The sequence below is a fragment of the Sinohyriopsis cumingii genome, chromosome 16 (assembly GCF_028554795.1).
Source record: "Sinohyriopsis cumingii isolate HCF-2022 chromosome 16, ASM2855479v2, whole genome shotgun sequence".
NCBI lineage: Eukaryota > Metazoa > Mollusca > Bivalvia > Unionida > Unionidae > Sinohyriopsis > Sinohyriopsis cumingii.
The window spans coordinates 4,248,828-4,264,791 of NC_142976.1; the positions used below are offsets into that span (position 1 = coordinate 4,248,828).

A 15,964-nucleotide genomic window follows, 5' to 3' on the forward strand; every position below is an offset into this window, starting at 1 on the left:
TTTTAAATCTTGACACAACTAAATTGGACTTTATCAAGGCCATTCAGGTCATGTGTCAGTAAATGCACTAAATCAACAAATTTTACAATCTATGTTATGTCAAGGCCATTCAGGTCATGTGTCAGTAAAGGCACCAAATCAACAAATTTTACAATCTATGTTATGTCAAGGCCATTCAGGTCATGTATCAATAAATGCACCAAATCAACAAATGTTACAATCTATGTTATGTCAAGGACTCCGGGGATGTAGACATATATGGTCTGATATTAGTCTTATGTCTGAGAAGTGCCCAATTTTAGGGGTGGGGATTATTTTTAAGATCAAGAATTATACCAATAACACATAGCACTCCAAAATCATTATAGAACAATTATTTGATAAAAAAAAATGGTCCAATTCATTAAGAATACGTCTTTACTTTTTTGTTACTTCTGACCCAATTGTGCTGAAACAGCATTGATTCAGTGTAATGGTTATCCGAATGCCTTTTTTTAATAATATAGAAATAGATTTAATACAGTACATGAAAAGTTTTTTAAAAAATTTTAATGAAGTTTATTTCATTGTCATTAGATTAGGTTTGGTTTGTTGCTTTATGGCACATAGGTTATTTAGAATCAAGGCAATTTGAGTAAAATGCCTTGCCTATGGACCTACCATCATATCTGACCCAGGCTTGTTGAATGGAAGAATTTGAATCTTCATAACTTTGGTCATGAGGTCAGCAAGCTAGCCACTCTAGCTATTATTAGAAAAATTTATATACCAAAATCTCAGTTTTATGCAATACATTTTTATTTTAATAAAGAATATATAATGTTTTGTTTCCATCATTAGTTTGAGAAAGACCTGTTCTGGATTTCCCTGTACCAGTAAAATTGAAAAGTCGACTGTTAGACTTGTTGAGACAGGGAACAAGTTAGGTCACATTGCACTTTTGACTATACTGCTGAAATAAATACCTACCCGATGCAGTTCACATCTTTGTTTAAGATAAGGTCACAAACTTCAATTAAAATCTTTATCAGGTCTAAATAAGCAATTTATAGCAGGTGCTCCTGAAGTCCAGTTTGGGCATTTTATATCAGTTCTGGCATGGTTGGCAATTTATAGCAGGTGCTCATGAAGTCCAGTTTGGGCATTTTATATCAGTTCTGGCATGGTTGGCATATAAACTATAGATCCAGAAAGAACCATCATCTCACAGGAAGCTGCTGGAAAGTTTTCTCACATACTAGCACTGGCTGAGATGAAACTCTGACTCACACAGATATATGTGCAATGAAGTCAGTGTTCTGTAAAGGCAAGTACATTAGACCACTTGTTAACCCAGGGCCCAACATCATTTAAATCTTACCACAGTAGATATAGTTTGTGCATAATTCTTGAAACATATGTGTCAGACTTTCATTTTCATCATAATATTTGTGCTAATGACTTCTTTTTATTCCAGGTGCTGTCCAATGCTAGGTTATTTCTAGAAAATATCATAAAGTAAGTACTTTGTTCATCCAGAAGTTACTGTTCAATTTTTTTCAAACCTTGCCAGGCTGAAGGCTTAATAAACTTGTGCTTTCACCTGCTGCTTGTTTGTATTCTGTTTGTCATCAGTAGATTGTCACCACTCTAAAGACCATATTTCTGTTGAGATATTGATGAAACTCGGTATGTAAGCTTGTATCATAAAGATGCTGCATGAGTTCAGTTATGAGCATCCACACCTATTGTATTGATGATCCTGCATTAGATTGGCTGTGTCTTGATATATTGTATAAAACTTGTTGTATATATGTGTGTGTTTTGGATTTTTAATGTAGCTTTGACAATTTTTCAGTCATTTCTCTATGATGTCTGCAGCATGGCAGTTTATAGTGATGTCTAGCACTGAGGCATCAAGTCACAGACATGTGGCATCATATCCTACCCAGTCACATTATCCTGACACCAAGCCAACCAGACCTAACACTAACCTCTTAATGCTGAGTGCTAATTGAGGCATCTGCTAGTACCATTTCTTATGAGCATGGTATGACTTGTCTGGTGCTCAAACCCATGACTACCGTATCTGTGGCAGATGCTCTAACCACTTAGGCTGACGGAACAGTCTCTATACAACTTTTACTATACCAGTAGGTCCATAGCATCAAGATCACTGATTAGTTCCATTTAGAGCAAAAACTAGCCATATCTATAATGTGATCTGGTGTCTGATTTGTCTTGGCATGTTACCACCATAGTTGGTGTATTTTTTCATTGTTGGTGCCATCAAGATCTTGAACAGATTTGATTTGGAGTGACAGTTATGTATATTACTGTGGTGATCTGACACCTGATTGGTTGTATATCTGAACATGCCTGTATGTAAACTGGTGTGGTGATCTGACACATGATTGGTTGAATTTCTGAACATATCTGTAAGTAAACTGGTGTGGTGATCTGACACCTGATTGGTTGAATTTCTGAACATATCTGTAAGTAAACTGGTGTGGTGATCTGACACCTGATTGGTTGAATTTCTGAACATGCCAATATGTAAACTGGTGTGGTGATCTGACACCTGATTGGTTGAATTTCTGAACATGCCAGTATGTAAACTGGTGTGGTGATCTGACGTCTGATTGGTTGAATTTCTGAACATGCCAGTATGTACACTGGTGTGGTGATCTGACACCTGATTGGTTGTATTTCAGAACATACTAGTATGTAAACTGGTTTGGTGATCTGACCAAAGGAATCTAATTTGATCCAGATTTTATTATCCAAAATATATTTTATGTGAAGAAAAAACAGCTTTTGTCAAACCAAACAGAAAGAACATTGTTACAATTTTATTTCAAATTGAAACTCTGTATTTCACTTCTTGGAAAGAAAAACTATGTTTTATTAAGTTTATTAATTTATTTTCTGGTTATAATTTCTCTTTGGCACTCACTTATCCATCTTGCCATGTTTTCACTGCTGACTGCTTTTTTCAAAACAACAATCTGACCAAAATAAAGTTGTTAAAATTGCCATCCAGAGTGAAACATGTTCATCATTAGAGCATCAGCAGAACATAATCATGGTATCATTCAGATTTGGAATAATTTATTTTATTTTCCTTATTGCCACTGTTTTTGAACAGTTATTGATTGGGTAAAATACTGCTGGATTAACACTTGTATTTCATTCCTATGCTTACATAGTGGGTTTTGTTTCTATCAACTTTTATCAAAATCCGTTTGTTTTATTTGACTGAAATGGCATAGTAATTCCTGTTGTCATACATAACTGAACAATAAGTTTTAGAATTTTTCAATCATTATTCAATATTTCTATTCTTTGTTATCTATATTTCATATAGTGATTTGCAATTTGTACCCTCTATCATGGTTGTACATTCACATTTCTCAACATCAAATTGGAAACTGATAGCAGGTACTTGGTTTTGTGCCAGGGTTAGTAGACCACATGTTGGATCATCATTGCTGTATTTAGGAGTTATTTCAAAGTAGAAAGTGATAGTTAACACATGCAATGATACAAACTGGCATGTATGTATATATATATATATATATATATATATATATATATATATATATATATATATATATATATAGTGAAATGTCTTAAGATTTGTATAATACAAATCAATATATGTGAATACATTAAATGCTGGTAGTGAAGGTATAGAAGGCAATTGGTTTAATCCAAATTTTTGCATAGACTCTATTTAACTTTGACACATAGTCTATAAAGCCTGTACTTAAGACGAGTTCATGACATGGTTGAATTGTCCTCATTGAGTTCATGACATGGTTGAATTGTCCTCATTGAGTTCATGACATGGTTGAATTGTCCTCAGTGAGTTCATGACATGGTTGAATTGTCCTCAGTGAGTTCATGACACGGTTGAATTGTCCTCAGTGCAGATCATGTCTAAGTTCAGGTCAGCTCCAGGTAAAGGTAGCATGATTTGTATACCACTGTATGATGATAATTTGGGTGTATCAGAAAATGTGCTTATCCCACTGTGCAAGGAGCACTTTGTACCTGTTTAGATATAACACTACGTGACAAAAGAATATAAAAATTACTACTAGAAATTGTTCCAAATTTCTTGCTTGACTATGTACAGGAATTATATCAGATCTTGCGATATTTAAATAAATAATGGATTATTGTGAGTAAAAGTACAATAACTGTAATAGGAATCAAAAAGACTTTATGAACATTTTCTTTGCATATATGTGTATACATAGACAACTGTTTGAGAATTTTCCAAATACAGAATCAGTAATTGTAAAATAAGTAACACCTTTTTAATGGTGGCACTTGTGGTGGTAACAACAGTGTCATTCACAGAATTAAAGTTTTGTATTCAGGTTCAGATACAAGAGAGGAATACATCATTGCACAGATGAAGGTGATACATTGGAATAAAATACATATAGATATATATATATATATATATATATATATATATATATATATATATATATATATATATATATATATATATATATATATATAAATAAATTTACTGTATTAAAGGCATCAGTCTTATTATATATCTCTATAGTTAGTAAACCAGCTTATTTTCTGGTCCATCGTCCCTTTTCCAGCGTCCATCCATCAGTTTGCTCAAGTTTGTTATTATTACTCCTCGTAAACTACTTGGAGGATTGCCATGCAACCTTTATACACAAATTCATCCCCAAGGTCTAATTGGTTCTAACTGAAAATGCTGCTGCTCAGTTCTCCAGGAAGCCATCTTGAAAATCTTGTTATTACTGCTACATTGAATGGATAGTCAACATGGTGTTTTCACTTCTTATGATGTTGGTCATAAATAAAAATGGCACTAATGTGATATCCAATATGGCCTCCACAGCAGCTATTTGAAAAATCATTATTGTATGGAATGGAGGGTCACATCGACATGGGGTTTTTGCTACATGATTTCTTCTGATGTCCATTTGGCCCTAAATGAAAACAATGCTGAAATGATATCCACTATGGCTGCAATGGCAGCACATTGGCATGGATTTTCAAAGTTGGTCTTAAATTTTCAACTTGATCTTATTTAATTAAACTTGTGTCGCTCTGATGACAGATATGGCCAGTACCTCTGCCAGCCCTAAAATCGTATATCTTCTTACTATGTCTGCTTGGCCCTAAATGAATATGGTGCTACCTGGAAAACCAATATGGCCACCACATTAGCCATCTTGAAAATCTTGTTATTGATACTCAGCCTGAATGGGTGGTCATATCAACATTTTCATTCCAAAGACTTTTTATGATGTCCAATATGACCACTATGTCAGAAATCTTAAAAGTCTTGCTGTTGTTACTTGTACTTTTCCCCTAGTGGAACACTGACATTGAGTTGTCACTAGAAGAGGTGGTGGCTTTATTGGATATCAGATTGGCACAGTTCATATTAGAGATAAACTAGACACCAAAAGAGGTCTTAAAGTGAAACCTTTATGCTGATGTGACTTTCCATTCAAGAGAAGTGGCAATAACAAGATTATTAAGATGGCAGATGTGGCAGCCATATTGGATGTCATATTGATACCATTTTCAGTTTAGACAAACTAGACATCATAAGACATCTTAGTGAAAACCCTATTTTGATACAACCCTCCATTCAAGAAGAGAGACAATAATTTTCAAGATAGCTACTGTGTCAGTCATATTGGGAACCTGAGTGGAACCGTTTTCTTGAAAATCATGTCGCTACTCCTTCTCAATTGAACGTCCTGCTATGAAAAAAGTGCTGATATCAGATTTTGAAAGCTATTTCTGAACAGACTCGAAAACACCAAATCCCCGGTCATCTTTCAATAACATACTGCCTAGTTGTGTTAGAAACATCAATTTTCATTGGCTATTTGACTTGCGCATGAGCAGAAGGGTAAAAGTTGGAGCTCTTTTTTCTTTTCTTTTTTTGCTAAACGGAGCCATTATTTTTGTATGGAGACCACTCTTTATTCCAAATGCCCATCTTATCCTACTTTTTGCAAAGGCTCATCTGTCTGTTTGCAGTTCATACCAGTTTGCCTTAGATCTGGAACCAAAAAGTCTAATATCCGGACAGAAATTGGGATTCCGACCACAGGCAAATTTTGCATTAAAAAAAGTCAGGTCCAAAAAGTGAGGTTTTTCTATCTGTATTTTGTAATGCAACTAGATATTCCAGATTATTTGGTATCATTGTAGAGCTACATCTGTCTACCTTTCTATAATACCACCCACTTTAGTGTATTATGCATGACCATGACGCTACAGAGCTCGGCAGTAGGCTACTACCTCCTGCCCCGTAAAGTCATCGCTAGGTGTTAATGTGTTAAAAACCTTCATATTGCACTCTTCCTGTATGGAAAGTCATATAGACATGGGGCTTTACCAGAAGACTTATCATGATGTATATTTTGTCCTGAATCAAAATTGTATCGATCTGATCTGAAGTATGGCTACCATGGCAGCTGTTTTTAAAATCTTCCCATTGCTGCTACTCCTAAATCAAAGGTTATATTGATATGGGGTTTTCACCACAAGACTTGTATTGTACAGTTGGTCCAGAACAAAAATGAAGTCGATCTGACATCCAGTATGGGTGTTTATCTTGTTATTGTTACTTCCCAAGATTTGATGGTCACATCAAGGTAAGGTTTTCACCAAAAGACTGTTGGTCTAAAATGAAAGGGGTGATATCTGTTGATCCTAAATGAAAATGGCACACCACAGACATCTAGGATGGCAGCTGCAATGAGCATATTTAAAATGTTGTCACAAATTCTCTTGAATGAATGATCATTTTGGCATGGGTTGTTTTCTTCCAGAAAGTTCTTCTGATCGTGCCTAGATTGTCCTCAATGAAGATGGTACTGATGTTACATCCAGTATGGTTGCCGCCTTGAAAATCTTGTTGCTGCTCCCCCGAAAAGGATGTTCATATTGACATTGGGTTTTTATCAAAAGACTTCTAATGATGTCTTCATACTTCTAGTTAAAAATGGTGGCAAGCTGACATCACATCCAACATATGCACCACAGAAACTTAATATGAAAATGTATTGTTGAAAAATATAGAAATGGTTCCAACACTCTCCACGTAAATGAAGAAATGGTCTTATCCTGAATTCCAGAAAGTTCTTTTCCAAACAGTAGAACATCATCCCCTTCAAGGGACTTTTGTTAGAATTATAGCAGCAAGATATGTACTATGCTTATTGTTTTATTATAGTTGGAAACATCTTAATTCTTCCCTTTTATTCTGCAGATATGGAATTCTGATAGATCCTTTAGAATATCTTCAGTTATTCCTAAGTCAGCCTGCCAGTTGGCCCAACCTGTGCTTATTATTAGGTAAGCATTTGCAGTATGTTTATCACATGTTATTTTTACATTGAAACTTATTTTGTGTATTCATATTTTTTTTGTTTTTTTTCTCTCCACATTTTGGTGGATTTTATGGTTGTTATAAACAAGCTAGTGAATTTAAAGATACAACAAAACACCCTCAACTCTCATCACAAATGTAAGGACTAAAGATACTGTTCTGTTCACGCTACACCAAGACAGTGTTATGGGCATATAGTGTTACACATGTCCATTGGTCCATACATCCATTTTTCCATTACACCTTGGTTAAAGTTTGCACTTCAAGCACTATGATCCTTAAGGCCTGTTTTAATTTTTCAAGCAGGTGGCTAATACAGAAAGGCAGGCAGCTGCAAGTGTTAGCTAAGCAAGCATGCATTAATATACTTGGGTGGGATGTGTCCAATGTCATGCTTTCCCTGAAATTTTTAAAATATAAAATGGAGCTTACTTGCACATTCTAACAACATCCAATACTTTTCAGCTTGCTGTCAATGCATTTTTGAATCAGATTTTGTTAACATCAGACTGTTACTTGTAGATATCAACATCTGCTGTGTGCAACTTACTTTCACCAGAATTTAAAAAAGAATTCCAACTTGTTTTAAATGTAAGGTTCTTGTGTGCGATCCATTCCATCAAATTTTTTAAAGGAAATATGCCTTGAAAAAAGGCAAAAATTATCAAAATTTTAAGCATACTGTAAGCGTATTTTATGTTGTACTATTCAAGTTTCCACTACAATTCAGTACTATTCAGGTTTCAGTATGTTTTAAAAGTCAGCAGTTTAATTATGAAGTTATTATTTGACAGTCTGGTTTTTTTAATCAAAACATTCTTTGACCTGTTTTTGCAGCAAATTTAAAATTTCCGAGATTATGTATCCAAGAAACTCCACATTAACTTATACTGGGTTTTAGTGTAAACCACAATCATGTAGATACTTGGAAAATTTATGCAGAATGTCCATTCAGGCTCCTCAGTGATTTGGTCATCTAACCACATGGATGCCAGTTTTCCATGAACTAAAAAATTTTAATACCTGAAAATATGAAAAATCCATGTGAAGTAAGGGGCACTTGTACAAAATAATTGTATGGCTTTTCAGTACTATTAATCACCAGTGGAGTCCTACTTTACAGTGAAGATATTGTAATTTGTGTTTGTTATAAATGCCATAACTGGATTCTTTACTAAATTGTATTATTAATGGAACTGGAGTAGAAATCTAGCTTTTTATAATGTGCTAATTAGTTTCAAATCACATGGCATTGTGAGCATGTGAATTTCATTTCTGTAGATGATAAATGTATAACTTTTTGTTTACATGAGTTTGTGGCACTATTTACTGGAGGTAAAAGGTGGTCAGTAACTTGTATCAGGTGAGTGGGTTCTGCCAGTTGCTGGCTTTTAGAAACACCCATTTGTGATTGGGCATCCATGTTCCATTAACACATTTGTAGTTTCAAAACCCTCAACAGTTGATTCCCAAAAAAATAAATGAATTAAGTATATTAAATTCAAACACAAAATTAAACAGAGTGTATATTTATGATCTTAATTGCACAGTTTTCAATGCATAATGTTTGTCTTCACATGGTATTCATTACTTGTTTCTTATTTTTTCGGTGATATTTTCAGCATCCTGTACGAAAAAAACCACCTTGTAAGATGGCCACAATATGAAATGGCAGTAAGATCATAAACTTATTTTTGCTTTCGATATTTTAATTTTTTGTCAAACCTTATTTTCCATTTTATTGCCAAACACTTTGTTACTGAACCATGTGCTTAGCTCTTTTAGTATTTTCTTTCAGTTTCCAATGTGTTTATCTTAGCAAGCTTTTATACAGAGTGTTTTTGTATTTCCTTTCAGTTTCCAATGTGTTTATCTTAGCAAGCTTTTATACAGAGTGTTTTCTCTCAAAGGTGAGTCAAGAAAGCAAAACTTATTATGGTTGACTGCTAGATACATTTTTCAATAAGTAGATAAATTAATGTGCAATAGCATATCTTTGTATGGTATGATTATTTGTGTTATTAGTACAGTTAAACCTGTCTTGAAAGACCACCTGTCTTGAGAGTCCAGATTCTCAGTGCACAGATTTTTTGATTATATAAGTGTTGTGTCCTGTCATGAGAGAACACCTTTCTTGAGAGACCATGTATTTGTCAGGTTTTTCAAGAAAGGCTCTGTTGTAGTACTGTGCTATTGGGCTCATTTCTATGGTTCTCATCGTTTGAGTATTTTCAGCCATATACAGTGTGAATATTGATCATATTCAACATCTCAAGCTTTATTTGTTTGTTTGTTTTGTGCTTCATGGCACATCAACACTTGAGAGATTATTTCATGTCATGGTAATTGTAGAAAAGTGCCTTGCCAAGGAACATACCATAGTGGCCAGTCTGGATGTTTCTGGGCAGGTATTTAAAAAAAACAAACCTTAATGTAACATTTTCAGAATGCAGAACACTTAGCCACTTAATTGATATAGTTGGTCTCTTTTCCATACAGCCATAAACTAAATCAATTCTATTGCACTCTTTTTCTAAAGTAGATAATACTAATGTTATGCAACAGTGTTGTACAACTGGAGTTGCAATTTGAAGAGATTTTTGCTCGAGACCAAGCTAATCAGTCCTATGTCACACTGCTTGATGTGCATCAGAAATGTGACACATCATATTGATTTAGTTCAGCTCCCCCTACTGTAGGATTTTTGTCAAGAGGCTTTCAGTGGTCATTGAGAGTAAAGTATCTTGCCTACGGACACAACATGGCAGTAAACCCAGCCTGGACTGGGAACTGAACCTGATACTTGTGTACAACAGTCCAGGATGTTAACCATGGAGCTACTGTACATCTCTCAATCCACTGTCTTACTATTATCGGCGTTCATCAGAGATGCATAACAATATTTATGGTTTGGTTGGGCTCAGATTTAAGGTGTTTACATAGTGTCATTTTGCAGTGAATTAGTACAAAAAGCTGCTGTGCCAGACAATGCCAGTTAAATAGATACTGTTTATACTCTTTTTGACACTTCTGTGCATATGTGAATATATATATCAGGTGGGGCTGTTTTTTAAAATACTATAGCCATCGTAAGATTTACTGTTGTTGTAGGGTTTAATGCCATTTTCAGCACAATATATGCTATACATGGCGGCCAATATTAACGGTGGAGGAAGAACCTGGGAAAACCCTGGAAATAACCACCAACCCACGAGAAGTTACTGGCAGGCTATCTCACATACTCACATTGGTTAAACCCGACTTGAACTCCCAAATTTTGAAGCTTTCGTTCACCACCCAGCCAACCACTCCGGTGGCCTAGTGGTTAGAGCATCTGCCTTGGAAGTGGGAAGTCGTGGTTCGAACCCCGGCCAAGTCATACCAAAGACTTACAAAAATGGTACTAACAGCTACCTTGCTAGATGCTCAGCATTAATAAGTTAGTGTTAGGACTGGTCGGCCATGTGTCAGGATAATGTGACTGGGTGGGACATCGTGCTACATGTCTGCGGCATGATGCCCCAGTGCTAGACATCACTATAAACTGCCACAATGCATACGTCATAGCGATGTGACTGAAAAATTGTTAAGGCTACGTTAAAAATAATAATAATCACACACACACACACTACCCACCCAGAACATTCTGGGTTGGCTAACTTGGCGTATCCCTGTGCAAAGCACTTAGCTTTCATTTCCTTGTAATGTATTGGAAGTGCTCTTAGAATCCAAAAAATCATCAACCATTGTGTTCAGATCAGTATTAATATTAGAGGGCACAGATAGTGTGGTTTTAGCAAGTTTATCTTGCATACGTCATAGCGATGTGACTGAAAAATTGTTAAGGCTACGTTAAAAATAATAATAATCACACACACACACACTACCCACCCAGAACATTCTGGGTTGGCTAACTTGGCGTATCCCTGTGCAAAGCACTTAGCTTTCATTTCCTTGTAATGTATTGGAAGTGCTCTTAGAATCCAAAAAATCATCAACCATCGTGTTCAGATCAGTATTAATATTAGAGGGCATAGATAGTGTGGTTTTAGCAAGTTTATCTTGCACTTCTCTGCTTCCTTCCTCAGTCACAAGTTCTGGAAAATGAAAAGATATCCATCAGATATTTACTATTTTCATCAGTCTGATATGTTTCTTCCATCACAAAGACTATCTAATACCAGCATCTGATATTTACTATTTTCATCAGTCTGATATGTTTCTTCCATCACAAAGGCTATCTAATACCAGCGTCAGATATTTACTATTTTCATCAGTCTGGTATGTTTCTTCCTTCACAAAGACTGTCTAATACCAGCATCAAATCTGCTGAGAATATGTTGTGAAACTTGAGCTTTGGTTTGGTTCTTTGTGACACAGCAACACAAGAAGGTTATTTAGTGCCAAGGCAGTTGGAGTAAAGTGCCTTGCCTAGGCTGGTCTGTTGGTGGGATTTGAACCTGCACCATTTCAGTCGTGAATCTGGCATGTTAACTACTGAGCCACTGTAAATCCTGAGAACATGTAGTTAATTTAAAGGCTGGTTCATTTAGTTCTGCATTATACTCACCCTCTCATGAACAGTATTGTGATCTACTGACACATTTTGTGACGGCAGCTCAGGGTATACATTTTTAACTGTGTCATGTACAATATATATATATATATATATATATATATATATATATATATATATATATATATATATATATATATATATATGCGGTGGTTCTTCCTGGGGTTTTCCCGGGTTCTTCCTCCACCATTAATACTGGCTGCCATGCATAGCCTATCGTGTGCTGAAAAATGGCTTAAACCCCACAACAACAACAATATATATATATATATAATACATGTCAGAACTTCATATAACATTTAATTTTTCTGCTAAATGAGCAATGTTTTCATTGTTTTGAATTATAATACATTTTTTGGTTATTTTTGACTAAGGATAGGTTCTTACTAAAAAACTTTTTCATTCTATTAAATGGCATCAAGAATATTTCAGACATAAAATAAATGACACTAATGCCTTCGATTTCTGAGTGTGGTGTGAAATAGCTTTGCTTTTTGGCTCTACTGCTCTTAGACCAAAATATGGGATGGTCCTTCAAACTGTTGTCCATCAATCCATTAGTGCAAATTTGTTATTGCTACTACTCCTAAATTACCTGGAAACTTTACACATATATTCATCTGATGTCTGTTTAGACTTAAATGAAATGGTGCCACTTGGACATTAAATATGGCCAACATAGCAGCCATCTTAAAAATCTTATCATATTACTCTTCTTTAATGTATTGTCATATCAACATGTTGTTTTATTAAAATACTTCTTATGATGCATAGTTGTTCCTGAATGAAAATGGTGCCAATCTGATGTCAAATATGGCTGCCATAGCAGCCATCTTGAAAACCTTGTTGATGTCATATCAAATTGGAAATTTTTCACTATTAGACTTATAATATCAGGTTAATCTTAAATGAAAATGGTGATCTGACATCCCAGATGGCCACCATGGCAGCCATCTTGAAAATCTTATTGCTACTCCTCCCGAACAAAAAGTTGTAATGACATGGGGTTTTCTCCAGAAGACTTCCTATGATGTTTGTCCTAAATGAAAATAGTTTCCTTCAGATGTCTAATGTGGCCACTATAGCAGCCATCTTGAAAATCTTGTCATTACATTTCCTGAATGGATGACCTAATCAGTATGGGGTTTTTGCTGAATGACTTCTTATGATGTATTGTTTGTCCTAAATACAAATGGTGCTGACCTGGCCTCCAATATGGCCACCTCAGTGCCTATCATGTAAATCATATTGCTACTTCTAGATGGCTAACATTGTGCTTTCCCTAAAGTCTTCTTATGATATCTAGTTGGTGGCTCTAAATGTAAAGGGGATGAAGCTGATATCCAGTATGGCCAGCATATGGTTACTCTTTCAAAACAGAAAGCCACTTCAACATGGTGTTTTTACCAGAAGACTTCTTACAGTTTTTTGATGGTCATAAATTAAAATTGTACAGACTGATGTACAATATGACCACAATGATTGCCATCTTGAAGAACTTTCAATTGCTACTCCGCTTAAATGCAAGTAATTTTAATATGGCATTTTCATTAGAAGGCTTCATATGGTATATAGTAGTCACAAAGAAATGAAGATGGTGCAAATAGACCCTTAGAATGGCCTCCATGGTGATGCTCTACAAAATATTGTTATCTTCACTTCCAAATGGATGGTTTTATCAAATTTTTACCAATATACTTAATTATGATATCTGTTGGACCTAAACAAAATGGTGCAAGTTGACATCCAGTATGTCTGCCATGAAAGCTGTCTTGCTGAAAGGATGGTCATATTGACATGAGGTTATCACCAAAACACTTTTTATGTTTTCTTACTCCCAAAACAAAAATGATGGAAATCTGCAATCCAGCACTGCAACTAATTTGAAACGCATGTTACTGCTTAAATGAAGAAATGGTCTTATCTTGAATTCTTGGACATTCTTTTTGACCAGTGTGGCATCGGTCCCTTTGTGGGACTCGTGGTTGAATTGTAGATAATAGAAGTATAACACAGCAACTGAATTCTTTGCATGGACTCTGTTGTCACCTTTTGCTTAAAAGTATATGCACACTTTGATATCAATTTCTGTTGTGTGTCATCTGGTTATGCTTCAAGTCAGTATGTCATGCTTTATGATAAATAAGCAAGGATAACTAATCAATTCTGTACCAGTGAAATACCATGAATCCTGAGGGTTTGAGCTATTCTGCACAAAATGCACACATTCATTCAACAAGATGGGGGGTAACAAAAATTGTTTGTGAACAATAAAGTTTGAAAGTTCATTTTTATTTTAATACAATCTGCAAATTAAGACAAGCAAACATACACATATCTTGTATTAAAGCAAAGTTTAGGATTAAACCATATTTAATACAAGAAGTAGGAATCACCCAAAAATGATAAGATGCAATAAAAGTATGCTCTATGACTCATCTAGAATGTCAGATCTAATCATAGTCTTAATCACAATTATGGAAGTAAATCTCTGTATCATTGATTGATTTGATTTTTCTGTATGTATAAGGAGTCAATGGCATATGGAAATAAATCTCTGTATCACTGATTGATTTGATTATTCTGTATGTATAAAAAGCCAATGGCATATGGAAATAAATCGCAGTGTCATTGATTGATTTGATTATTCTGTATGCATAAGGACTTGAAGGCAAATGGAAATAAATCTCTGTATCATTGATTGATTTGACTATTCTCTATGTATAAGGACTTGATGGCAAATGGAAATAAATCTCTGTATCATTGATTGATTTGACTATTCTCTATGTATAAGGACTTGAAGGCAAATGGAAATAAATCGCAGTGTCATTGATTGATTTGACTATTCTCTATGTATAAGGACTTGAAGGCAAATGGAAATAAATCGCAGTGTCATTGATTGATTTGACTATTCTCTATGTATAAGGACTTGAAGGCAAATGGAAATAAATCTCTGTATCATTGATTGATTTGACTATTCTCTATGTATAAGGACTTGAAGGCAAATGGAAATAAATCTCTGTATCATTGATTGATTTGACTATTCTCTATGTATAAGGACTTGATGGCAAATGGAAATAAATCGCAGTGTCATTGATTGATTTGACTATTCTCTATGTATAAGGACTTGATGGCAAATGGAAATAAATCGCAGTGTCATTGATTGATTTGACTATTCTCTATGTATAAGGACTTGATGGCAAATGGAAATAAATTGCAGTGTCATTGATTGATTTGACTATTCTCTATGTATAAGGACTTGATGGCAAATGGAAATAAATCGCAGTGTCATTGATTGATTTGACTATTCTCTATGTATAAGGACTTGAAGGCAAATGGAAATAAATCGCAGTGTCATTGATTGATTTGACTATTCTCTATGTATAAGGACTTGAAGGCAAATGGAAATAAATCGCAGTGTCATTGATTGATTTGACTATTCTCTATGTATAAGGACTTGAAGGCAATGGAAATAAATCGCAGTGTCATTGATTGATTTGACTATTCTCTATGTATAAGGACTTGAAGGCAAATGGAAATAAATCTCTGTATCATTGATTGATTTGACTATTCTCTATGTATAAGGACTTGAAGGCAAATGGAAATAAATCTCTGTATCATTGATTGATTTGACTATTCTCTATGTATAAGGACTTGAAGGCAAATGGAAATAAATCTCAATATCATTGATTGATTTGACTATTCTCTATGTATAAGGACTTGAAGGCAAATGAATCTCAGTATCAATCTCACCATCCTCCTGTCATTGATCACCTCTGACTTTTGCAAAACCTTTGAAACTGTGCCAACTGCAACATATTGGTACAAAATATTCTGGTGTGTATGTGCATGTCTGTATATATATAGGGTGTGTGTGTGTGTGTCTGTGTATGCATGTGTGTGTATATATATATATATATATATATATATATATATATATATATATAGTTTGTGTGTGTGTGTGTGTGTATGTGCATGTCTGTATATAGTGCAGG

The 15,964-nt window shown here is 34.8% G+C and overlaps 1 protein-coding gene across 2 annotated transcripts in view; it reads left to right on the forward strand.

Moving 5' to 3' along the window:
* The window catches only part of LOC149779849 (diacylglycerol O-acyltransferase 1-like), a 62,965-nt gene that overhangs the window by 17,827 nt on the left and 29,174 nt on the right, over nucleotides 1–15,964 (forward strand). For both annotated transcript variants that reach the window (XM_089936519.1, XM_089936518.1), the window contains exons 3-5: nucleotides 1,457–1,497; nucleotides 7,274–7,359; nucleotides 9,251–9,303. In XM_089936519.1, the coding sequence (XP_089792645.1) occupies nucleotides 1,457–1,497; nucleotides 7,274–7,359; nucleotides 9,251–9,303 (180 nt within the window). The remainder of the gene's footprint in view (nucleotides 1–1,456; nucleotides 1,498–7,273; nucleotides 7,360–9,250; nucleotides 9,304–15,964) is intronic.